This window comes from Dama dama, chromosome 24, assembly GCF_033118175.1.
Source record: "Dama dama isolate Ldn47 chromosome 24, ASM3311817v1, whole genome shotgun sequence".
In the NCBI taxonomy this organism is placed as follows: Eukaryota; Metazoa; Chordata; class Mammalia; order Artiodactyla; family Cervidae; genus Dama; species Dama dama.
Window position 1 is genome coordinate 22,944,092 of NC_083704.1, and position 25,737 is coordinate 22,969,828.

Below are 25,737 nucleotides of genomic sequence, written 5' to 3' on the forward strand. Positions count from 1 at the left end.
TTCAGAGTGACCAGCTCCACATTTGAGTCAGCTTGAGAGAGACAGAGACGTACCCTTGAAGAGGACTTTTCAAATAGAATTCATGAATCTTAGGATCTGTAGTAACAGTTTTGAGGGTTTCCTCTTAAAAGTGAGATTAGCTCTGCGTTGAAAACCAAATCCAGTCATCCATGGCAGGACTTTTTTGGTGAAAACATTGATTTCACTCCAGAACCATTGTGTCAAAAAATGTTGGTCAGCTGGTGCCATCTTGATGTGAATGTATGTGGGTTTTTTTTTTTTTTTTTGCAGTAAAGTGAGAGTGAAAGGTGGCCTCCTTTTCCTGTCAGTGTACTTCTGCTTCTGTGTTCTGCTTAGCTCATGCACAGGTGTTATGGAGCTCCTTTTCTACGCCAGTCTTTGTTATCAGCACTCTGGGAAGCCAGAGTCCCAGCCTCTAAGGGGCTTACACGCTACTTGATTGGAAAGTGGTTCTTTTGCAGAAACTGTTTGAAAACTGGTGTTTGGTAGAGGGTTTTCAGAAAACTCTCTCCCCATGGTCATTTTGGAGTCTTTATGCTAAAATAAGCACAGAATGCATCAGTATTCTTTCACATGAGCCAGGGTGGAAATTCACGAGATTCTATAAGCTGGAAAAGTCCACAGGTAGATCTTATCTAAGCATCACGAGATCAGGACACAAATACTGTTGTCAAGACCCCAACCAGCCTCGTGGTGGGCAGCCCAAGACCCCTGATGTCCTAGCTTAGCAACCCCAGAGGAGAGAGGATCTGAGAATATGGTTCTTAGAAAACTTCAGGGAAGATTGTCAACAGCTCAGCCTGAAATATGTTTCCATCTCTGACCCAGTCACCAGACACAAGGCGCCAGAGCACCTGGTCAGCCTGGGTCCCATGCCGTCTGGCATGACGAGGCAAGCAGCAGTCAGTCCCACCCATGTCTCATCTTTTGTTATCAGAGCAAGGAGGAAGAAGCCAGAGATGATCAGCATGGCTGACTTAGCCCTAACAGGGCAGGTGGGCCAAGGAGTACCAAGCCAAGGAGAACTTGAGCTGCCTGCAAGTGAGGGCAAGGACCAGGGATGCAGATTTTTGCACAAGTGGTGAGAATGTGCACATGATGGGCAGATGGAGTCCAGAGGGTGTGCCTTCCTTTGCAGCCTGGACTTCTAGCCTGGACTCATCTCTATGACAGCACTGCTGTGGCTTCTCTTCACCTGTGTGCCCGCATCTCGTCTAGGTGCTGGGGAAACAGGCCACAGAAAGTCCTTACGAGTGCCAGCTTTGGGGTTAGACCAACCAAAACCTGAGTCTGGCTCTGCCCCTTCCTAGCTGTATAGCCTGGGGCAAGTTGCTTAACTCATTTGAGCCGCCAGCCCTCATCTGCCACGTAGGTATAATAGTACCCACCTTAAAGGTTTCCATTAGATAACATATGGAGGTGACTTTGGACGGTGTTTACTGATGTAATGTACTCCAGAAATGCTGGCTGTGGCTGATGGAACGGGAGCCAGGTCTCACTCAGCTTTCAGTCTTTAGTGCCTCGTAGAGGCTGGTGTCTAGTCGGCCATTCAACAAATGCTTGCGTAAATCAAACTGAAGCCAGGTGAGGACCTGGCCACAGAGCTCCAGGAAACAGTAGTGCAAGCAGGAAGATGGGTTCAGGGGTGTGGGATTCTACAAAGGCAGTGGTGTCGGGGTCCACAGGGGGGTCAGGAGGTTCATTCTCAGGAAGCAGACTCTTCGGCAGCTCTCAGAGTTGGGGCCATGAGAAGGGCACTTGTGTAAAGATCCTCTCACAGGTTCAGATTCGGCAGCTCTGGGATGGCTGTCTGGATGAGCACGAGGAGGATACAGACAGCCACCCCAGGGAGACCCCACTGGTTTCTGGGTCATAAACTCAAATGGACAAATGAATGGAGATGCTGTGGCCAGCCGGAGAGCACGACCCATCCAGAGGGTCCCCCGTTCTCCAATTTGGGGAGCTCAGACTCTCTGTATCTTTTAGTTTTTCAAGAGAAGCTGAAAATCTGGACATGTAAGGAGAATTTTTTATTTTTAAATGCTGGGAAGAGTCAGATTTTTTGAACACTCTGAATGGCCAAATAAAACACATCTGTAGGCCAGAGAGGCTGCCACTTGGAGCCCTTGGGCAGCGGGTTCCACCCAGGGTGATTTTGTCCCCCAGGGAACGTTTGACAATGTTTGGAGATAATTTCTGTTGCTGCATCTTGGGATTGGGGTAGAGGGTGCTTATGGCATCTAGAGATTAGAGGCCAGGAAAGCTGCTAAGCATCTTATAATTAAGCCCAGGACAGCTCCCCAACCCCCTTCAGAGTTGTCTGGTCCTAAGGGAAGTTTAACTGACCTTAGCCATGGGCAAAAAAAGAGGCAGGGCCGGGGCCACCTGCCACCTGCCACCTGATTTTACAGATGTTGGGGTCAAAGAGACAGGGCTCTGTCCTTCCAACCCCAAGGAACCAGGGCTGCTGTGGTTGAACCTGCCTTGGCACAATATAATCATATTTTACAGTCTGCACACTTCCTGTGCATGAAGGCAGCAACCCACCACCCCAGTCTCTATAGGCATGAAAGTCATGCAAAAAATGTGGACAGAGAGTGTGAATACACTGCCCCTGGGGTCCCCAAGGGCTGGGTGTGATGTTTGCTGGGGATGATCAGGGTTTTGGCCTCCTGTTCATGATGGAATGTTTGGTTTGGGTTCCTCATTCAGTAGTTTCTGGAACAGTAGTTGAGACTATTTCCTTTCCCAACAAAACCCAACCATAAAAAATAAAATGCCTTCAGTCCTTCACAGTTCAGTGACTGTTGGCTGAGCACTCACTGTGGCCAGTCCCACCCAGGCTGGTGCTGATGGGGAGAGAGCAGAGACTCAGGCAGTTTCCCTGTGGAAACTTACTGCCTCCATCCAGCCCACCCTCCATCTACCCAGAGCTTCATCTTCTTGAAAGAGCACAGACTGCTTATCAGACGCTCCTGCTCACAAACCTGCAGAGGCTCCCAGATCCACTTTGTCAGCCTCTGTGATCTGGCCCAGCCTCCATGTCAAGCATGTCTTCAGTTCTTCTGTTGTTATGCTTCTGTCTTTGCAAACCATACTTTCCCCTGTTCCTGGGGAGAATGCCTTTGCTCAGGCTGTGGCCCTTGCCTAGAATGCCATTTCTGGCCGCCCATGCAAGGTGAGGTGGTCCCTCCAGGCTCTTTATCCCCTCATCCCATATCACCTCTTTCACTCTTTTGCAGCCTTTTCCACATCATGCCATTTTGGTTCTTGATCCTTGATTCCACCAAACTGGGAAGAGTTGATAAAAAATTCAGTTTTGAATTCCCTTTCCTGGGCAACCTCCTCACATTGCCCCTGGCATCCAGTGGGTATTGATTCAGTCTGTAACGTGATTTCCCGAGCTCTTCACCTGTGTCTGGTATGATACCAGTGCTGCCATATGCATCATCTCTTTCTAGCCTCACAAGGACTTCATGACACCCATGGCATCATTCCATGTTTATGCATAAGGAGACTAAGGCTTAGAGGAATTGTCACTACATTCATTCATAGGTTCATTCAGCAAGTGTATTTAATGAGCACCCACTGGGTGACAGGCTCTGTGGCATCGCAGGAAGAGTGGGAAAGTGAGACAGTGCAAGCTGGGTACTGGGAAACTGACTCTGAGGCCTAAATTTAACAGCAGAATGATTAGGGAGATACTTGGGATCCACCCCTAGGGAGGGTGGAGGAGGGAGCAGAGTGAAGTCAAGCTGTGATGCAGGCAGTCTTACTCAAGGTCTTAGCTGGCCCTACAAGGAGTTCTAAAGATAGAACGACCCTTTAAAGCTGTCCAGGTTGAGACAGGAGAGACTGGTTTCTACGCCCCATATCTTTGGATGAGGCATCAGTCTTTGGAGGGTTTGTCACCATGCCCTCTGATGCCATCACTAAAGCATGCTCTCAGCTGAGGGCTGTCTGCTGCCAGCGGTCCCAGTGACAAGGGGATCTGAGCACCTACCATCAGAGAGAAAGTCTCTTTGACCCCATGGGGTTTACCTTCAAATGGGGAATACAAGTGACAAATGCATAAACAAGTAGACAAGCAAGATCATTATACTTCCCATTATAAGCGCAAAGAAGAGCAGTAACAGGCACTCCTTTTACAGGCGAGGAAGCAGAGGTGCTGAGAGGTTAAATGGTTTCTAACGTCCTGTCTCCAATCCCCGTCACTCTGGCTCTGAATTTGAGCCCTCTCCACCTAGTAACTAGGCTTCCCAGGTGGCGTTAACGGTAAAGGACCTGTCTGCTGGTGCAGGAGATGCAAGCTTGATCCCTGGGTCGGGAAGATCCCTTGGAGTAGGTCATGGCAACCCAATCCAGTGTTCTTGTCTGGGAAATCCCATGAACAGAGGAGCCTGGCGGGCTGTGATCCACGGGGTCGCAGAGTCAGACACAGCTGAAGCGACTTAGCATACAAGCATACTGCCCTGTGCTAGTCACACAGAGCCTTTAAAGTCAAGCTAAAGAGCTGGGTCTTGATCCTGTAGGCATTGAGGCAACTTTGGAGGAGCACAGTAAGATACTTTTCTAGGAAATGACACTGGGATGACCATGAGGAATCGGGGACTAGAGTCAGGACTTTGTTGAGGGGCAGCTTTAGGAATCTGGGCCCTGAAGTGATGCCATTGTCTGCTCTGGGACTGGTGATGGAAAATGTAGGTTGCTTTGGGCTGCATGTGACAAAAAATCCAGCTTTTAAATAACTTAACTAGTAAAGCCACAAAAGTAGAAGTTCTGCCAGAGACAGCCTGTGGGTTCAGTTTAACTAGTTTCTTGGGAGGTCATTAGGATTTAGGTTTTCATTCTGCCACCCAAAGCTGCTTCTTCTCTTGGTCCTAAGAGGTCTGCTGATAGCCACTGAGGCTCCAGGCATTTTTGCTACCACTCAGTAGAAGAGCTGAAACCTTCCCCTCAACCTTTTCAGTCCTCTTCCATGCAGTTGTCACATACTCACCCCTGGACTAACAACACATACAGAATGCACCATCTTGAGTTGGGATGGGGTTGGCTATGTCCTTGAAAGAACTTGGTTGGAGAGATAAACACAGGGCCAAATTCATGGCTCTGTTAGGAAGCAGGAAAGGCAAGAATGAATGCTGGGGAGGGAGCCGGCATTGTCTGCTGCAGAGAACAAAGTACCAGGCAGTTTGATGGTAGGATGCAGTGACAAGTTGAATTGAGGATGGAGGAATTTTTTAAAAGTGTCAAAGATAGCTCCAAATTTCCAGTAGCCGTGTCTAGGAAGATATTATCCCATTGACTGAACCTGAGGAGATGGAGGAAACGTCACACATTTTCTTTTGGATAATTTGAATTTGATGTGATGAGGGGATCATCCAAATGATACTGTTTTGCAGCAGCTGAAGATAGGGTCTTTGGGGTTGTGCAGACAGAGCCCAGGAGAGGGCCGTGGAGGTGATGACATGGCTGCCAATCACCGAGAAGTGGGAGCTGAAGTCAGCAGTGCGTGGGAAGCTGGCTGGGGCAGAGCTGAGAAGGCCAGACTCTTCCCAATAGAGCTGCTTCTAGAAATTTATCTGGCAAGGGTCCCTGCCCATGTGCACAGTGACAGAGTACAGAGATGTTCACCGCATCCTTGTTTGGAATATTAAGAGACTCAAAACAACCTGCTGGTTAATTAGTTATGACATATCTGGTGTATGGAACCCCAAGCAGCTATTATTAATAGAAAAGGAGAATGCAAGAGCTACATGGCCTGTCCAGGAAAAAAAAAAAATCTGTCAGATATATTGTTTGGTGGAAAAAATCAAGATGCAAAGGCTTGTGTGGATTACTTTCATTTATATTAAAAAAAGAACATATGCTATCGAGCTCTATGTGTGTATATTCATATTCTGTTTCTAGAAGGCATCAGAAGAAAACTTTAATAGTAGGTGCTTCTGGGAACTCAGGAGACCTACTTTTCACTTTTACTTTGCTGGCTGTTAAGAGTTTCTTTAACCGTGTGTACTTGTTACCTAGCAAAAAAGTTATATCATAAAAGTAAATACATAAGAAACACAGTCTTGAGTGTCTGAGACGTTGGCCAGACCAAGAGGAGGTCACTGAGGGGTGTCAGAGAGTCTGAAGCAAACGTCAGGGGGAGGGGCTGCAGGGGAAACTGAGGCAGCTGTTGAGACTCAGGGAGAGTGGAAGGAGATGGGAACGGCTTGTTGGGTACCCCTGTAGATGCCCATGATGTGACAGAAGGTTCCCTGGGAGCTCTACACAGAAAATTCTGCTGAGATAGTCCTGAGCTTCTGCACTGGGTCCGCTTGCTTTAGTCAGCAGAGCTGGAGGGAGGTCTAAACAGATCTCTGGAATTGCCCCAGAGCTCTTGTTGTCTGTTAGGAAATCTGACACCTGTAAGGGCTGCCTTCAGAGAGGTGATTCTTGGCCCTGCCAGGCCTAGAAGCCAAGGGGAATGAGATGGGCCTGAAGCAGAGCCCAGGAAGGCATGATGTCTGGTGCTAAACCTTCCTAGCGACCCCAGAGTCCAGGGCTCTGATCTGTGCAGGAACTAGAGGAAGTCTGACCGTGCTGGGGGCCGAGGGGGCCGAGAGGGTCGAGAGAAAGGACAGGGGCTCTGCTGTCGAGGGCAGAGCTACCTTTGTCAGTATGGAAGTCTCACATGATGGCCTGGGCGAACAGGGAGAGGGTTTTCTCTCCCCTCAAATCATAATGACAATGCAGTCATCCAGCAATATGGGGAGTTTGGTTCCAGGACCATCAATACCGCTGTGCCCGGCCCTCCCCCCACCAGGTAGATACCAAAATCCAAAGATGCTCTAGATCTTTGTATAGAATGATATAGTATCTGCATATAAAGATGTACATTCTCTAAATCATATACTTTAAATCATCTCTACATTACTTATAATACCTAGTACAATGTAAATAGTTATAAATTCTATGTGAATAGAATTATGTGTAAATAGCTGGCAGTACAAGGCAAATCGAAGCTTTGCTTTTTGGAACTCTCTAGGTTTTTTTCCCCCAAATATTTTTAATTCACAGTTGGTTGAATCCTTGGATGCAGAACACTTGGCTGACTGTAATAATAATAATAATAATACACAAAATAACAGAATTCTGACTCTTCAGGCTGAAGAGGACCTGGAAATTATCTCTGTTCATTGTTCTTTGACTTGTGTCTCTCAATATATTAAATATATATGTCACCTTGTGGTTTGGGTTGAGGTCAACTACATGTGCATCCTATATGCCCCACGCCTTAGAAAGTCCATGCACATGAGGGGATGAAAGCCTCTGAAAAGTTCTACAATAAGAAAACCTGTCTCATTTTGTTCAAGCAACTTTTTAAAGTTTATATGTATATATCCATCTATCTATATATATATATCTTATAGATGCAATAGCTTCAGTTCCAAGGCCACGGGGCCAGACAGTGATGCAGCCAGGCTAGAACCCATATGCCCTGCTTCATGCTCCAGTGGACTCTCTATTTACTTTAGCTGTTCACTGAATTGAAAGGCTAGATGATTATTTGTTAAACTGGGTTCTTTGGAAGCCCAGTCTCATGAGATGTTAAGGAATGCTGAGCTAGGGACACACATTCTGGCCACATCAGGTTAGGATACCCAGGATTACAGAAAGATGAACAGGTTGACTGGCTTGGGGCTCCTCAGAATATTTAGTATGACGTCCCTGTGAATCACCAAGGTAGGGAGGTGATGTATAGAGTTCCCCAGCTTACATGGTCCAGGAATTCCTGTTGTAAGGAGTCTCTCTCTGTGGATTTGTTTCATGGAGATGAGTTGAAGAATTCAGATCTGGGTCAGTGAAGTTTATGTGGATTTCTGTACCCCTTCTCGCGTGACCCCAAGCATTGCTGCGCTTTCTGTGTTGAAAAGGGAGTTGGTCAGTGCAGCCAGCACCCTTCTGCCCCTTTGACATTTGTTCTTCCATGTTACAGAGCAAGGAGATTGGCCTGCAGATGCATGAGGAGCTACTGAAGGTCACCAACGAGCTCTACACAGTAAGTCTTACCCCGGGTTCCGCTACTGTTTGGGATCGAGCCCCCTTTGCTTCCATGCCCAGCACTGGAGGGAGGCTGGCCAGCAGTCTGGGTCACCCTGGGCCCTTTTGCTCTGTCCTTTGCCCGAGTGACAGCAGGATTATCAGGGTGGGAGATAATGGCTCACAGCCCCAGCTTCTGTTTCAGAATATCTGGGGAGGGGCCCTGGGCACATTTAGTTTGTAAAAGTTCATAGGGATTCAGATTACCTGCCAGCCATGAGAATGTGTTACCTTTCAAAGCAGAAGATGCCAAGCTGAGGTGGGGAGAGCCAGGCTCAGGTAGGACAAGCAGAAGCCGAGGCCCACTCCTTACTGACTGTGGGGTGTGGAGCTCATCTGGGTCTCCGTATTCTCATCTGCTAAATGGAGCACTATTCGGAGGCTCACATGAGGCCGGGGTGGGGTTGATAAGCATGCCTTGCCATCTCAGGGTCATAATGTAAGAACGTGCACAATTTGGCCCAGAACGAACCTTGCTGCCTGCTTGGGCTTGAGATCTAAGTGGTTTTGGGATGGATGTTAGAATCCAAGAAGGTGAGGGAATGGGGAACACAAACACACTGGTTAATGGTGCTGGAAGTTACAACGTGTGCTTTGAGGAGCCATGGGCTTCCTTGGGGAGGAATGAGAACCCCAGGGACAGCCCCAGGGGTGGGGAGGCCCAGCAGACAGAACCACAGGCCTTCCACCTCTGAGCCCGCCAGGCTGGAATCGGACTGTTATTTTTAAAGTATGTGGAGATTCCTTATCAAGTGTCTCATTGAAAGGGGAGGATTCTGAGGCTAAAATTATATTTGAAAATCCCTGGTATGAGAGGACCAAGAGCAGGCTGTGAGAAGGCCCCTCTCATTGATATTGTTATTTCTCAGTCCACATCCTGGGTGACCAGTAGCTGGTGGACCCCTCAAAGGGGCTAAGAGCCCTTGCCCAAGAGCCTGGACTTCAGGTAGGAAGTCCTGCCTCAGACTCTAACCAGCTATGAGACTTTGGGCCAGGCATTTCCTCTTCTGGGCCTCAGTCTCCCAATCAGAAAAATGGGGGTGAGACTTCTATGGTTGGTCTACCAACGTCGAAACACATATTTCTATGATTCCAAGTTAAGGAAAAAAACTTGAGCCCTGACAGTTTTTAATTAGGTCATTGCTTTGGGTGAAAGGAGGCACTGCTCCTGGATAAAACATGACTTGACTTTGAGGCAGCTGGGATTGTGGGGAAGAGTCACCTCGTGGTTTATAGCACAGACTCTGGAGCCGGACACCTGGCTTCAAACCCAGCTGATAGACAGAAATAATAACTCCTGCCCCTTGTGAGAACGAAAGGGAAGATAAGTGAAGAACACCCAGGAGAAAGAGAACCCAGAGGCGCAGTGTGTCAGAGCCCACAGTCCTCTTAGACTCTGTCTCCACCTCCCTGGAGGGTGTGAGGGTGAGGCAGGCTGTGCGTTCCTGCAGTGGGGAAGCATGGGGACAAAGGGGCGAGACCGGAAACCAGATGAAATGTTTCTCGGCAGAGCGTTTGTTCTCCATCCAGGACCTTTTCCTGTTTCTCAGGCACTTCACGTCCATGGTGTTCCAGCACCTGGGTCTATGTTTGGGACCCTGGCTGGTCACACTCAGATCTCGAAGCTTTCCTCCGGGCTTCAGCTGGGCTCCCCTCCTGGGTGCTCTCTGTTCACCCCAATCCCCCACCTTGGCTGCTTCACCCCCCTTACTCCCCCTGCCTACAGCTGCCCTCTTTCCTCTTACACTTACTTCTGTCATACTCAGTTTTCAAACGCAGACCAAGCTCCACCACCTTAAGAAAGCCGTCACCTCTGGGCCTCAAAGTCCTGCGGCGGTTTTAAAAAAAAAGTCCTTGTGTTATCTTGAAGTTCTCTGCCCTGTCTCTTCAGTTGGCATATACACTCCCTGGCATCAGATCTTGGTGAGAAGCACTACACTTGAGGCCCAAAGACGCAGATCGAGCCTGGCTGCTGTGTCTTGGGCAGGGTACTTCAGCTCTCAGTGAAACTCAGGTTGGCAATAAAAGCTTTCTCCAGTTTGTGGGCTGGATAGGGCAGGCAGTTGTTAGGGACCAAGAGGGTGATGCTGGTGCCTACACACGTGTATTCCTGCTGGTCGTGGGGCAGGGTGGCTGGACAGAAGTGCATGCCCTTGGTATTAGACGAACAGGCCAGGTGGGCAGGTTGGTCCCTCTTTCCATCTCCCAGCTGCTTCTCAATGGCCTCAGAACTGGTGGGGAAGGAAGGGCCAGCCCCTCCCCACTCTCTCCTTTTGCCACTTGCTGCAGAAAAGTGAGAACATAGCAGTGCCCACAGCATCCCTGCCCCCATCAGGGCATTTGTTGTCTATACTGAGTTTTCAGTAGTTGACCAGAAATTCACTTAAATTCAAATATTTGGGACTGCCTTCTATGGTCTTAGCACCACAGAAGGCAGAGCAGCAGGCTGTGAATATTTCAAGAGTTGGTCTTTGAAGTGTCTTGTACATCCCTGTTATTCCCAGGGTACTTATTGAGGGATGGAAGGAGGGATGTATGAATAAATGAAAGAAGCTGGTTTTGTCTGCAAGGAGTTTAGAACCTGCACAGGAAGATGAGAGTAAACTTGTGAACTGGTGATATAGCGTGTGCTGGATATCTGGACTCGGAGGGAGGGCGCCTAGACTGTGGGTCCCCGGGCGTGGCACCAGGTTCTCTGCAGTGGCCCCACTGCTGTCCCCGAGGGTGGTGCTGCCACCTAGAAGGCAGTCGGTACAGACTGGCTGAGTGAGGTAGTGAGGGGGGATGTGGGCACTCCTGAAAGACTCACTGAGGATTCAGAAGGTGAAGGGCTGGCTCCTGGTGGGTTACTGAAATCCAGGGTGAGTTCTGAGCCCAGTGCCTTTGGATGGTAGGAATTAGTAAAGCAGAGGGGGAGAGAGGAAGAGAAAAGGAATTCTCAGGAGGGGAGACGACATAGGATCATAGCAGAGCAAACATTACAGGGGGAGGTGGGTTTGAATTTCTGCTGCACCACCTCCCAGCTCGGCCAAGTCAAATACCGTCTTTGGACCTCATTTTCCTTATTGTCAAAACAAGGATAGTAATAACAACCATGGCCAGAATGTATTTCACACTTTTAGATACTTTATATGTATCATTTAATTAACACACATTTTACAGATAAAGAAACTGAGTCACAAAGAAATAAAGCCTTGCTTAAGGCTTTATCAGTTATCAACGACTGTGTAACAAGTTATGTCAAAACTCAGTGTCTGAAAATGACAACTATTTTATTTGCTCATGATTCTGTGGGTTGGTGATTTGGGCTGGGTTCCACTGGAACCACTGATACGGCTACAATTTCTTGACCAATCAAAAAAAAAGAGCTCCAAATGGGAAAACACCAGTGGGGTTTCAAGCCTTTGTGTCACATGCACTGACAGCTCATTGCCCAAATCAAGTCTCACAGCCAGTCCACAGTTGTAGGATGGAGAGGTAACCTGCTTCTGAAGTGCCAATGCAAAGTGATCTCCCTGAGGCCCTCGAGCCGCTGCTGTGGCCATCTTCATAAACAATCCACCGAAGCACCCCACTACTGAGGGCACTCTGGACCCCACTTCCACGCTTTGTTATTGGGGATTTCTTTCTGGTTACCATGCCTGGTTATGCAAGCCTTTAGATGTTCCCTCCTCCCCCAGCCCGAGTCATGACCACAGGGACTAAAAAGGAAATGATGTTGAAAAAGGATTGTCCAGGAAGTCCCACGTTTTTTCTTGTAATGTTTTATAGAAGAGGTGGTAAGGGCATAGTGATGCTAGAGATCAATGCTTAAGGTTGCCTACTTCCCACTTTAGGGAAAAGACTTGTCCCCATCTGAGATCAGGAAGGACACAGAAAAGACTGCAGGCCTGGGCATTTTGTTAGTTCATTTGTTCATTGGTTCACTCATTCATTCACACTTGCCAGGGCTTCCCTCTGCCTAGTCCTCATCACCTTGAGGCGCCCTTCTTTCTAAAACATGGCAGGGCACGTGCACACACACAGAGGCACACCCCACGTCACACCTCACCTCTTTTCCCCTAGACTGCCATCAGCCTGATGCAGTATGGCTCTTGCTCATCATGTATTGGCCTGGGAGGAAAGAAGGGCAGAGGTCCAGAATGTGGGCCAGTGTGCCAGTCCTTCTGGAAGAAGCAAAGCCAGAACAAAACAGAAACAACACATTCTGTTTTTGTTGTTCAGCTAAAAATATGTTCAGATTTTCAATAGTTCTACCTCACAAAATGCACCTGTTGTGCTTTGCACTAACAAACATTGTAGCGTCTGCCACCTGGCCCCTCCTCTGGGCTCAGGAGCTCTGTTTGAGGCTTCCCCAGTCAGGGCTGCTGCGCCTGCCTTCCCAGCCCAGCACTGCTAGTGGGGCCCTGAGACTTGGTCCAGGGCAATGTGGAGGGGGCCTGAGGAGCATCCACACAAGCCCACTGCTGGTGACAGGTGGACACTGGTTGGAGTAACACAGATGGGCTCTACCTTTTACTTACTCCATCTTTGATTTGATTTGCACTGGGCTTAGGCATGTGAAATCAACTCTGGGCACTCAGATAAACTTTTGCAGTGGCATCTCCCTGTCTCCCTATCGATGACCATTCTCAGGGATGCAATAGTAGAGAGAGCTTGAGACGGGATCCTGCCACCTGGGTTCTGGCCCCAGCTCCATGCCAGCCTCACTGTGTGTCTTTCTGCACTGACATCTGTCATCACTAAAGTATAACCACTGTGCTTTCATCATGCCATTGGGCCCTGTGCCATTTACTTAATAGTTTTAAGTCAACTCTTAAAAAAAACAAAAACCTCTCCCTGTTGTTATTAATTTGTGGAGAAGCAGCCGTGTGTATTGGAAAGAATACAGGTTTTTAGAACCAAATGGACCTGGGTTACAGGTCCTGTCACTTGCCAAACCCTTTGAGTCTCAGCCCCCTAGAATATGGGGCTTCACTACCTTATCCTCTGGATTCCATGAGTGAGTGGCATAAAGCATAGCACAGTGCCTGGCAAATATCAGTGTTAAATCACTGTGTGTTTATGAAAGTGAAGCATAGATATTTTTCATTTTTTCTTCTCTCTCTCCTCCTGCCTACAGCACCACTAGGCTAGCTCAAGCTCAGAGAATATTTTGCCTAAAAAAGTTCAGCCACCTCCTGATTGCTCTCCCATCTCCCATCCTCCCTTCTTCCATACTTGAGCCAGAGAGGCCATTTGTAAAGAATTGTTGAATATTTAGAGATAGATAATGCATGCACTATGGAAAAAAACCCTGATTGTTAAGCAGTACAAAAAGGTACCAAGTGACAAGTGTGTCTCCTGTTCACTGCCTCTCCCCCTCCTCCCATACATGCCCAGGTATTAGTTTCTAGTTCAGCGGGTGACTCCTTGGAGAGATATTTAATTCATCACCAACATACATGGACACGTGTATGCTGCACAAGGGACACCAGCTGGGCCTACTGTTCTGCATCTTGCTTTTATAGCTATGTTTTGGAGATTGTTTCATTTCACTAGTGGTTAGAGCCTCCACTCTTACATGGTGCTTATCACATGCCAGAAATGGGTCGCCATGCCCAGCGTCTTAATTCTTTTCATCCTCAGTTCACTTTTGAGGTAGGCGGTGCTGTTATCACCCCATTTTGGAGACAAGCGGTGTGAGGCACGGAGAGGCCAGGTAGCCAGCCCAAGGTCACCCAGTGGGGTAGTGGCAGCACTTGCTCCAAGTCTACTCACAGAAGTTACTTACTAAATACATTCAACTATTTATATAAACACACATATATTTTAAAAAGTGGCAACCCGCTCCAGTATTCTTCCCTGGAAAATTACATGGACAGAGAAGCCTGGCAGGCTATAGTCCATGGGACTGCAAAGAGTTGGACACGCCTGAGCGCCTTTCACATGCACACACGCGCGCGCGCACACACACACACACACACTTATATATATTTATTTTGGAAGGAAATGACACTTCACATTAGTGAATGAAAACAAACTGGCATAACAGGTTTCCATTAGCAAAATGGAGAAAAAATAATGTTAATTCTTTAAAAAAAAACTTTTTATTTTATATTGTAGTATAGTGATCAGCAATGTTGAGATAGTTTCAGACGAACAACAAAGGGACTCAACCATACCTAAACATGTATCCATTCTTCCCCAAACTCCCCTCCCATCCAGGCTGCCACATAACAGTGAGCAGAGTTCCCTGTGCTATTTAGTAGGTCTTTGTTGGTTATACATCTTAAATATAGCAGTGTGTACATGTCCATCCCAAACTCCCTAACTATCCCTTCCAATATTAATTCTTGCTGCTGCCTTCAAGGCAGGCATTAAATATGAGAGCACCGAGCTGAGTTTTTCCCCTGAATATAATCAGGAGGATTCCAAGAGAACTGAAAAGAGTTAATAACATGTCTGTAACACCTGAAATCACTTCTCTTAACACAAGCAAGTGGTTCCTATTGCACACTTCAATGGCTTCAACAATATGTGAACCATGAACTTCCAGATGTTCAAGCTGGTTTTAGAAAAGGCAGAGGAACAAGAGATCAAATTGCCAACATCTGCTGGATCATCGAAAAAACAGGAGAGTTCCAGAAAAACACCTATTTCTGCTTTATTGACTATGCCAAAGCCTTTGACTGTGTGGATCACAATAAACTGTGGAAAATTCTGAAAGAGATGGGCACACCAGACCACCTGACCTGCCTCTTGAGACATCTGTATGCAGGTCAGGAAGCAGTAGTTAGAACTGGACATGGAACAACAGACTGGTTCCAAATTGGAAAAGGAGTACATCAAGGCTGTATATTGTCACTGTGCTTATTTAACTTATATGCAGAGTACATCATGAGAAATGGTGGGCTGGATGAAGCAAAAGCTGGAATCAAGATTATCAGTAACCTCAGATATGCAGATGACACCACCCTTATGGCAGAAAGTGAAGAGGAACTAAAGAGTCTCTTGATGAAAGTGAAAGAGGAGAGTGAAAAAGTTGGCTTAAAGCTCAACATTCAGAAAACAAAGATCATGGCATCTGGTCCCATCACTTCATGGCAAAAAGATGGAGAAATAGTGGAAACAGTGGCAGACTTCATTTTTCGGGGCTCCAAAATCACTGCAGATGGTGACTGCAGCCATGAAATAAAAGACACTTACTTCTTGGAAGGAAAGTTATGACCAACCTAGACAGCATATTAAAAAGCAGAGACATTACTTTGCCAACAAAGGTCCATCTAGTCAAGGCTATGGTTTTTCCAGTAGTCATGTATGGATGTGAGAGTTGGACTATAAAGAAAGCTGAGCGCTGAAAAATTGATGCTTTTGAACTGTGGTGTTGGAGAAGACTCTTGAGAGTCCCTTGGACTGCAGGGAGATCCAACCAGTCCATCCTAAAGGAGATCAGTCCTGGGTGTTCATTGGAAGGACTGATGTTGCAGCTGAAACTCCAGTACTTTGGCTACCTGATGTGAAGAGCTGACTCATTTGAAAAGACCCTGATGCTGGGAAAGATTAAAGGCAGGAGGAGAAGGGATTGACAGAGGATGAGATGGTTGGATGGCATCACTGACTCAATGGACATGAGTTTGAGTAAACTCTGGGAGTTGATTATGGACAGGGAAGCCCGGCATGCTGCAGTCCATGGGGTCACAAAGAGTCGGACATAACTGAGTGACTGAACTGAACTGAACTGAATTGCACACTTTGGGAAACCCTGACACAGTGCAAGTTAGCTGGGCCTTGGTCCTCGATTCCACATCTGCAGGATGAAGGCAGGAAGCTAGAGGAACTCTGAGGTTCCTCTCAGGCTTGTCTCTTCATGCTGCCCTGGGAGGGAGACCAGGGCATGGCTCCGATTCAGGGCAGGGCAGGCTCTGCTGGACTGTCATAGCCTGCTGGCCAGGCATGTGCCCAGTGTCATCTAGGGCCAGCAGTGGTCCTTAGAAGAATGGGGGCAATAAGGTTTCCCTCTAGACAGCCGCCCCACCCCTCTCAGTTCTCCCATGGAGACATTCCTTCACACAGATGACGTTTACTGATGATCCGTGTGTCTAGAGGATGGGTCATGGCTTCGCCATGTGACAGGTGTCAGTGGGGATATGGACACAGTGTGAGCAGAGAAGAGATGGTGTTGGATTGGAGCTGGATGACAGTGGACTTTCCTGGGTGGAGAGGGAGGCACAGAAGCAGGAAGCCAGGATACGACATGAGTCGCCCCTGTTCAGCCAGTCAGTGTGAGCCAGTAGGGACCAGGGTTGATCTGGGTAGCGGGAAACCTAGTGGGGAAGGAAGTCCGCCTTTTGGGATTCATTCAGGAGCAAGAGACAGAAAGCCAGGACAATCTGACATATGTAAAAATGGCAGCTTATTGAATCTCGGAGGTTGCATTGTCTTTCTCCCCAGCAGAGTGTGTAATCTGAGGGCAGAGACCCTGTCTGTCTTCCACACAGTAAAATTTGCAGCACCTGGTATATCGTGTCTGCACATAATAAATTGTTCAATAAATACTTAATGATTGGAAGTGTAGCCGCCCGCCCCTCATATACTCACCAGAGCAAAGGCAGCAGAACGACATCTCCTCCATTTTATCTTATTCCCTCCCTCACTTTTTCTTCTTTTCTGTCTCTCTTTCCCCCTCCCTTCCTTCTTTCCTTCCTTCCACCCATCCCCTCCCTCATTTGATGTTGTTTTTCTCTACAGGAGGCTTCTCTCCTGTGGAGATAAAGTTGGCCCACGTCCATCCCCCTCCCCATCCCCGCCCCCCACAGGCTCACTTCCTATCAGCTCAGCGCCCCCTAGTGGACAGCAAGCACTGCCTTCCCCGTGTCTCCAGCAGAGCCCCAGGGCTGTTTCTAACTGGCCAGGCTGGGGGTCCCATCACTGCAGCCAGATTAACATCATGTTTACTGACAGGTCAGGCCTGGGTCTCCTGCCCACATGCAAGGATTGGAGGGCAGTGTCGGTTTCCCTTGAACCACATGGGCTGAGAACAGTGGAAGGGAATTTGGGGGATTTCCTCAAGGAAAATCAGGAAGCCATTCCAGAAGGAGGAGGACTGGCTGGTCCTCGACAGAGAGAAACAGCAGATGTCTGCTGAGGGAGAGAAGCTGGGGGAGGAGAAGAAAGTGGCTCCGTTGGCTGGTTTTCAAATAAGCACCTGGTGGTGTTCTACCTGTAAGCTGTTCCTCAAGCCTGTTTGGCTCACGTTTCTCCTGGGCTTAATACTGACGTCGCTCCCTTTGTCTGGAACAATCCTCCCCCACTCCACACCCTGTCCACCCATCTGACAGCTGCTCTTCCTTCAAGGTTTAGTTTAGATATCACTTCTCCTCTAAGAAGACTTCCTTTAGCAGCCCTTACTCCCCTCATCATAGCACTTCTCATATGCTGTGATAATCACTTGCATAATTGTTTGTCTCCCTACTAGAGTGTGTATTCAGTAAGACTGTCTCTGTCTTCTACATTGTAGTGTTTCCTCGTATAGGTCCAAGTTCAGTACCAGGAGCATCATGAGCTGTTCAATAAATATTTAACAATTGAAGGTGTAGCTGTTGCCCTACCCCCAAAGATTATATATTCATTAGAACAAAGGCAATAGAACTCTATTTTATCCTCATCCATCCCATCCTTTCACCTATTCACCCATCTATCTAGCCATCCATCCATCCATCCATTCATTCATCTGCCACCCATCTATCCATCTTTCCATGCATCCTTCCACCCACCCACCTATCTACCTATCCAGCCACCACTTTATCCAGCCAGCCATCTAGCTGTCATTCATTTATTCATGCAAATATACACTGATACTTGCTGGGTACCAATCTCTGCTCTAATACAGGGATTATGATCATGGACAATGTCCTGGCCCTTATGGACTTTGCACTTGAGTTGGGTGAGACAGTTTGTAAATGTGCAAAATGAATAAGACAGTGATTAGAAGTTCTACAGAGAATGTAGGCAGCACAGAATGTGGGTGGTCGGACTGAAGTTTGGGTACTTCTCTTTTCCTTAAGGATCTATGTTATGCTCTGGCCAAGGGTCTCACTTCGTTCACAACTCTTGTGTGGCCCAGGGATGGCCCTTCCTATTGGGTGGAGGACACGTACACAGAATTGCATGTTGAGAACTTTTTTTTCTAAAAACTGATCCTTATCCTGCCCCAGCCTGTCCTTTTATTAATGATGTGAACTTCCAGATTGCCTTTGCCTTCTTTTGCATCTAAATCTGGATTTGAAGAACTGTGCAGATAATACTTTGCTATTTTCATGATCTGAGGCTTTGGGAAGATGCAAGAGGCACAGCGTGCACAGCAAAGGCAGCATGATCACCAGAAGAGGAAATACTGACAGCCTGGCCATCTGGCTTGCTGTAATACTTAGGCCCCAAACTTGCCATTTCTGGGCCTCAGTCTCCTTCAGGGACAGGATAATATAGGAAGGTTTCTGGAGCATCTCTGAGAACCTATGAAACTGATTTGGAGCCAAGAACAGTGGTCTCCACTTACATGTCCCTACCTAGTACTTGTCAACCTGTGCTAGACTTCTTCTGAAAGGCTGTCCCTGATAGGGTCTCGAGGGCTGGAAACTGAACTCCCATCTGGCAGTAAGCTTCTGGTTATCTCTGAGGCCCCTCCAGAGATCCCAGGTTGAAGGCTGTGTCCCAGTGACTTGACTGAACTCCTGCATCCTCCTCTGCTCCCTTCCACACCCCCACACTGCTGGCAGCCTGCCACTCTGCCGTCACAGCTTCCCAAGGTCTCTGCAAGCCCCTCCTCTGGTCTCTGCCAGGCAGCACAGAGGGGTTAAGCCTCTGCCACGCAGCCACCCGGCAAGTGGTGGGAGGGTCGTCTCAGAAGCAGGTCTCCTGGGTCTCCATGGTGCAGATCACCCTTTCATCCCTGTGTCGTGGTTTCCTTGTCGGTAAAGCAGGCAGAATATAGTCTACCTGATAGGGGTTTTGTGAAAAATAAGTGAATCAATGTCTGTGAGGTGCTTAGAACTAGGCCTGGCATGTAGTAAGTGTTCAGTAAATGTGAGCTGCTATTATTATTATTCTGCTGCCTCCCAGGATTAATTGAAATGCTCCTTATGGGTAATAAGAAGAGAGGTTTGAAAAGTCTGAAGTAATAGGTAAGTTTAAATATTATTCAGCACCTCCTGGACTGGCAATATTAAGCAGACTGTTCTGGACCATTGAGCTAAGGGCCTTTCATGCCAAAGCCCCTGTTTCAGGTAATTAAATAAAGGAAGCATCTAGAGGGTTCTGGGCATAAATAGACCTCACTTCAGAGATGTCCCCAGGTGAACTTTCTTGTGGCAGCTGTCTGACATAAGTGACCCTGGACAGTCCAGTTCACCATGCTTCTTGGGATCAGGAATTACCAACTGAATCACATAGAGTTTGACCCCAGGGTCATTGGACTGTGTTCTCCAATCATGGGGTTTTTGGAACGCAGTTCAGAGACTACTCTGGGAATCTGGCTTGATGGAGGGCAGGAAGAGTACTCTGTGATTCAAGAGGAGTAGAAAAGTAACCAAAGGAAAATGTGGGAGGCTGAGAAAGCCCAGCTGGGATGCTGACCTTGATCACTTGGATGAATGGATGCCTGGATGATTGGATGGGAAACTCTAGGTGCAAATTGAAATGCTGTCTCTTCCTCTGAGCTACCTGACACACACGATAAATCAGTGCTTGAGATAAGCAGACCTCAGCAGCTGAAATGGGGGAAAAAAATGGATTTTGCATGAATCCTTGAACCCAGAAAGGAAATGGAGTTCAGAAACGAACAGCACCAGCAGCGCGGGGAGGAATGCAGACACCAGTGGTGTCTGTGAAGGTGCAGGGGTCAAGGAACGGATCGAGAATGGGAAAGGGGCCCAGAGACAGCCTTCAGCAGGCTTCCCAGCTCTGAGCCACGTTCCATTCCAGGAGCCCTGGCTTAAAGATTGTTGAAGTAGGCAACTACGTTGGTCATCCATAAACCTGCAGTCATCGCCTTTGGCCACTAGATGTCGAAAACACATTGATCTGGCACATTTTCTGGCCCATTGAGTTGTTTAGAAGTAAGCTTAGAGAAGTCAGAGGGGATGAAGGAAGGGATGAAACCAGCCAGAAGGGCCTCTCTAGAGGCTTTAGAGCAACTGCAAAAAAAAAAAAAAATGGGCTGGATGCAGAAAAGTCTTCCCACCAAGATCCACAAAGAAAAGTTAATTGCAAGTTTTCATTTATTGTTTTGAAATTTGGGGAGGTTTTCAGGATGAAAGGAGGGAGAAATGTGGTGTAGAATAAATTTTTTTCCCACATTAGCTAATGTTTTCTAAAGTTTGTATTTTCCTGAAGTAAAATAAGTAAGTTTAAGATTTTCAAACACTCAGCCCAAATCGGGGATGTAGATGGTGGTGGCAATGGTCGTGGCTTATGCTTACATAGATTTTACTGTGTAGTTGGTATTTATTTCAGTATCTTAAAAAATTAACTTATTTAGTCTCACCACAAACCTAAGAGATAGGTGCTTTTATTATCTCTATCTTATAGATGAGGGAGCAGAGGTCAGAGAGGTTATGTGACTAGCCCAAGATCACACAGCTGCTAAGTGGCAGCATCAGGATTCAGCCCAGATATTTAGGCCAGAGTCCGCATTCTTACCTAACTTGCTCTACAATAGATGTTGCCCCTGCTGACTCCTGACATATGACAAACTTCCTTAACAACAGATCAATGCTGTGATTTCATGATAAGAATCACAGAAGAAACCTCCTTATTCTAATAGTCTAACTTCACAGGCCTTTGAAGTGAAGGAGGTAATAACATTGGCCAGTAATGCATTCGGAGTTCTTTGACTTAAAGGGCCTGGTTAGGCAGAATCATGTCCCATCCCCGGGGGAAACGCCTCTGCTCCATTAGCTGCTGTTAATTGTCCAAACAACAGGAGAAAAGGACCAACAAGACTCAGGAGCCATGATTTCCAGAAATTTCTTGTGTTTTTTAGCATAGAAAGATGATCATAAACGATATTGCACTGGAAAAGTATACTCCTAGTTGGGAACTGGGAGATAGAATACTATTGGTATAGGACTGGCCTCGCTTGCTCTAAAGCTGCTCCAAATACATCTGCTGAGCAAATGGTAATGAATTAAGGCAACAATATGATATAACAGTATTAAAAGTCTGAGACCAAATTTTTACTGTGGTTACGTATATCATTTACACTTACTCTATGACCCTCTATTCCACTCCTATTTACTTAGGAGTAACGAAAACATCCATCAACAGAAAGAATTGTATGTGAACATTCTCAATAGCGTTGTTCATAATAGCCAGAAGCTATACACAATCCAAATAATGATCAACATGTGAACAGATAAACAAATTGTGGTATAGCCATACAAGGGAATACTAATCAGCAATAAAAAAGAATTGCTGATACATGCAGCAACATGGGAGAATCTTGGAAAAATTATGCTGCGTGAACAAGGGTAGGTGTAAAAGAGTTTTACTCTACGGGTCCATATATATGAAGTTCTGGAACACACAAAACCAATCTGCAGTGTCAGAAAGCAAATCAGTGACTGCAGGGGGCTGGGGTAAGTGGTGGGGACGAGCCATAAAGGTGCATGAGGCATCTTGTTGGTGTGATGGGAGTGTTCGGTGTCTTGATTCTGATGATGATCACGTGGATATAAAGTCTGGAAACCATACTGATAATACTGTATGATCTTGGATAAGCCACTTTGTTTTTCTGCACCTTAGTTTTCCTATTTGTAAAACTTGGTGGTTGGAGTAGATGATGTGTAGAATTTCTTCTGACTCAAAAATTCCCTTGTTATAGCAATATCTAATTCTTAATATGTAATTAGGGTAGCACAGTACAATTTGCTTTAAAGGAATTAATTTTATAGCTAAGGATGAGTTTATTTCTGAGAGCATAGAATATCTATTAGGTTACCCAATAATATTCCTTTTGGGAACAGAGCCATTTGCAGGCCAAATTTACTTAAGGAAACAGCTGAGAAAATGATTTGTGTGTAAGTAAGAAGGATGTTCCCATGGAAATCCCATGAGTACCTAAGGAGGGCCTTTTCCAACGACACTGGGAAAGGGATGGGAGAGAAAGGCAAGCCAAACAGCTGGCAGGGCTGGGTGGGTGGGGGGCCAGCTGAAGAAAGCCACATTCAATGCATCACTTCCCAGAGCCCCCAGAAGCTCAGGGGCTGAGGTGGCCCTTTTGATTTCCTCCTTACTGGTTCATTCCTGGCACTCAGTAAGGCCTTAATGATGATGGTATCATTTCCAGTCCTCAGACAGTTTGTATAAAAATGAAGAGCCTAGGGGTTTCAGAGAGTGTCATGGGAGGAGGGCAGGGGCAGAGCCGACCAGAACACCGAGGTTGGAAGGGAGTTGGCAGCACCAAGGGCCACCCGTGCTGGGCGGTAACAGCCTATTGATCGCCTGCACTTCTGTGTCCCCAGGTCATGAAAACCTACCACATGTACCACGCAGAGAGCATCAGTGCGGAAAGCAAGCTGAAGGAGGCCGAGAAGCAGGAGGAGAAGCAGTTCAACAAGTCGGGAGACCTCAGCATGAACCTGCTCCGGCATGAGGACCGGCCCCAGCGCCGCAGCTCTGTGAAGAAGATCGAGAAGATGAAGGAGAAGGCGAGCAGAGGCCCTGGGGTTTGGGACAGGGCAGGAAGGGGAGGGTCAGGCTCCCTCCAGCCTGGGCCTCCCGCTCTGCACCCCGCGTGTCTGGGGGTGGATTAATGCTGTCGGCAGAGGCTCCCCGGCGGGGGACAGTGCCGTGGTGGAGACAGGGCTGGCCATGCCTCTGCTAGCACATATTAGGCCTCTGGCCAAGGTCAGCAGAAGGAGAGCTGCTCAGCTGGCTGGAGAGCTGAACTGGGATGAGACTGTTGTGCAGGGAGCATCTTCTGGCAGGAATCACAAGGCATTAGTGTGGGTGGAGCCTGCCCTGGAGGTCGATTTAGTGGCTGGGGGTGCTGACTGGGCCTTAATGTGTCCCAACAAGAGGCAACAGTCCTGGGGTACCAGCCAACACCTGGGAACCATCTAAGGAACCATTCTGAAGAGATTGCCACTGCCAGGCCAAAGCCGGGCCATACGGAATCCTTGCATATTGGTCCTGGAGAAGTGCTTTTGTGGGGCGTGGTGAAAGTGCCAGTTTTGGAGTCAGACAGGCTGAGTTTTGAAGATGCCACATTTATAACAACACTCTGAACTTCAGTTTTAAAATCTGACAGTGATTGCAAACAAATCTCTTTTCTCATATCAACTGCCATCATTTGGTAGTGGCTACCCAGAGCCCTGGGCTTCCCAGGTGGCGCTAGTGGTAAAGAACCTGCCTGCCCGTGCAGGAGACTAAGAAACACTGGTTCAATTCCTGGGTCAGGAAGATCCCCTGGAGGAGGGCATGGCAACCCACTCCAGTATTCTTGTCTGGAGAATCCTGTGGACAGAGGAGCCTGGCAGGCTATGGTCCATAGTGTCACAAAGAGTCAGACCAAATGACTTAGCACACACACGTGCACCCAGAGCCTTAGGCTGAGGATTGTGAGCCCCCTCAAGGCTTTGGTTAAAGATAGTACTGTGATCAATTAATGACGTCTGCCACAGCCAGGGAATTTAAAGGGGCAGTGTGCATCCTGTTGTTTTTCATCCTAGACTAGGTTACTTCTTAGGTTCCTTTCTTCTTAAAGGGCTATGATTTTCTTGTTGAATTCTCTGCATTCATTCATTCCATACAATCAGCAAACATTTCCTGAGCTTTTTCTATTTGCCAAACATTGCATCAGATGTTGTTTGGGCTTCTTCTTCTTTTTTTTGTTTTTGTTTGGACTTCTATTAGACTAATTCTGTGAGACTGATGATTATATGATCCTACAGCTCTCATTATAGGAGATTGAGTGGGAATAAAATCCAACAGGACCTCGGTAAGCTGGAAAAGTAACCAGAGGCAAATAAAATATCAGAGTCATTTCCAAAGCCAAAGAAAAATATGCTCAAAGATAAACAGGCAGCGACCCAGTTAAGAAATAGGCAAAGGATTTGAATAGACACTTCTCTAAACAACATATATAAGTGGCCAATAAGTACATGAAAAGATGCTCAGCATCATTAGTTACTAAGGACATGCAAGTCGAAAGCACAGTGATATACCATTTCACCCCCTCCATAGTGGCTGAAATAAAAAAGTCAGATAACCATAAGTGTTGGTAAGGATGTAGAGAAATTGGAACCATCATACATTGCTGGAGGGAATGTAAACTGGCGCAGCCACTTTGGAAAATAGTCTGAAAGTTCCTCAAAATGTTAAACATAGAGTTACCATATAACTCAGCAGTTCCACTCCTGGAACTTCATAGCAGTTTCATGCATAATAGCCAAAGGGTAGAAACAATCAACTGATGAATAAAATATGGTAAATTCCTATAATGGAATATTCAGCCATGAAAAGGAATGAATACAGGTACGGCATGGATGAACCTTGAAAACAAGTGTGCTAAGTGAAAGAAACCAGTTACAAAAGACCACATATTATATGATTCTATTTATTTGAAATGTCCAGAATAGACAAATCCATAGAGACAGAATATTCTAAATTTAGATAGTGGTGATGGTTGTATTGATACAATATCTCTGGGAATATACTTTGATACAATATGTCTGAGAATACACTAGAAATAGACTTTTAAAAAATAAGATAACCAAGCAGGGAATTACAGAGCTACAACGTAAGGGGATCTATAGAGGGGTAGAGACAGTACTGGTTAGGGGGGTCTGGAAACTAAGTTTGAGTTCAGGATTGTATGCTAATTGGCCATTTGGCTCTTGGACAACCTATTTCTCTTCGATGTTCATTTCCTCACCTGTAAAATGAATGAATTAAGCTAAGATATCTTCAATATCCTTTGCAGGTATAAACTTCTATGAGACCATGAAGGGCTGAAAATGGTCTCAGGGTCATAGTAATCCCCTGGAAATGGGCCAGGAATATCAAAACTCTCTGTGGAGATTGGGTGTGTGGCTGGTTCAGGGTGTGACTGACAGAAGTTTGTTGCTAGAAATTCCCAGAGTAAGTGGACCCTGAATAAAGGTCAGAAGAGAAGTCTGCGGAGAATTAAAAGGCTGACAGTGGAGGTCTCCACTAAACAGGAGAACGTGATCTGTAGGGAGGAAGGTTGAGAGTACCTCAGTAGGATGTAGCCTTGTTTCTTAAAGGAGGCTGTCTCCCTCCTCAGCAGTGGGGCTCATCTGTCTGAAGGGGGCAAAGAGACAGCTCTCCAACCCGTGGACTCATTCCTGCTTCCTGCCCAGGACAGCCCAGGACGGAAGCAGCTTCCTAGGGAGGCGGTCCAGCTCAGACTGGGTGAAGACTGCACCTCTGGCTGCCACACCCCACCTCACCCCACCACTCACATCCAGCCAGTGCCAATCACTTCATGCTGCCCGTATGCAGGGACTGTTCTGGGTGCTGTAGACCCAGCCATGAACAGGGACCATTAAGTCCCTGACTTCACAGGGGACACTGAAAATCAGCAAGTTAGCAAAGAGGTAAAGAAAATATAATTTAGGGTGGTGAAAA

General features: G+C 47.0%; 1 protein-coding gene across 3 annotated transcripts in view; it reads left to right on the forward strand.

Moving 5' to 3' along the window:
• SRGAP3 (SLIT-ROBO Rho GTPase activating protein 3) overlaps positions 1-25,737 on the forward strand; it is a 247,967-nt gene that overhangs the window by 156,995 nt on the left and 65,235 nt on the right. For all 3 annotated transcript variants that reach the window (XR_009690322.1, XM_061128036.1, XM_061128037.1), the window contains exons 4-5: positions 8,003-8,065; positions 22,608-22,793. Coding sequence is in view for 2 of the 3 variants with exons in the window: in XM_061128036.1 (XP_060984019.1) it covers positions 8,003-8,065; positions 22,608-22,793 (249 nt within the window). In the remaining variant the exon portion in view is untranslated. The remainder of the gene's footprint in view (positions 1-8,002; positions 8,066-22,607; positions 22,794-25,737) is intronic.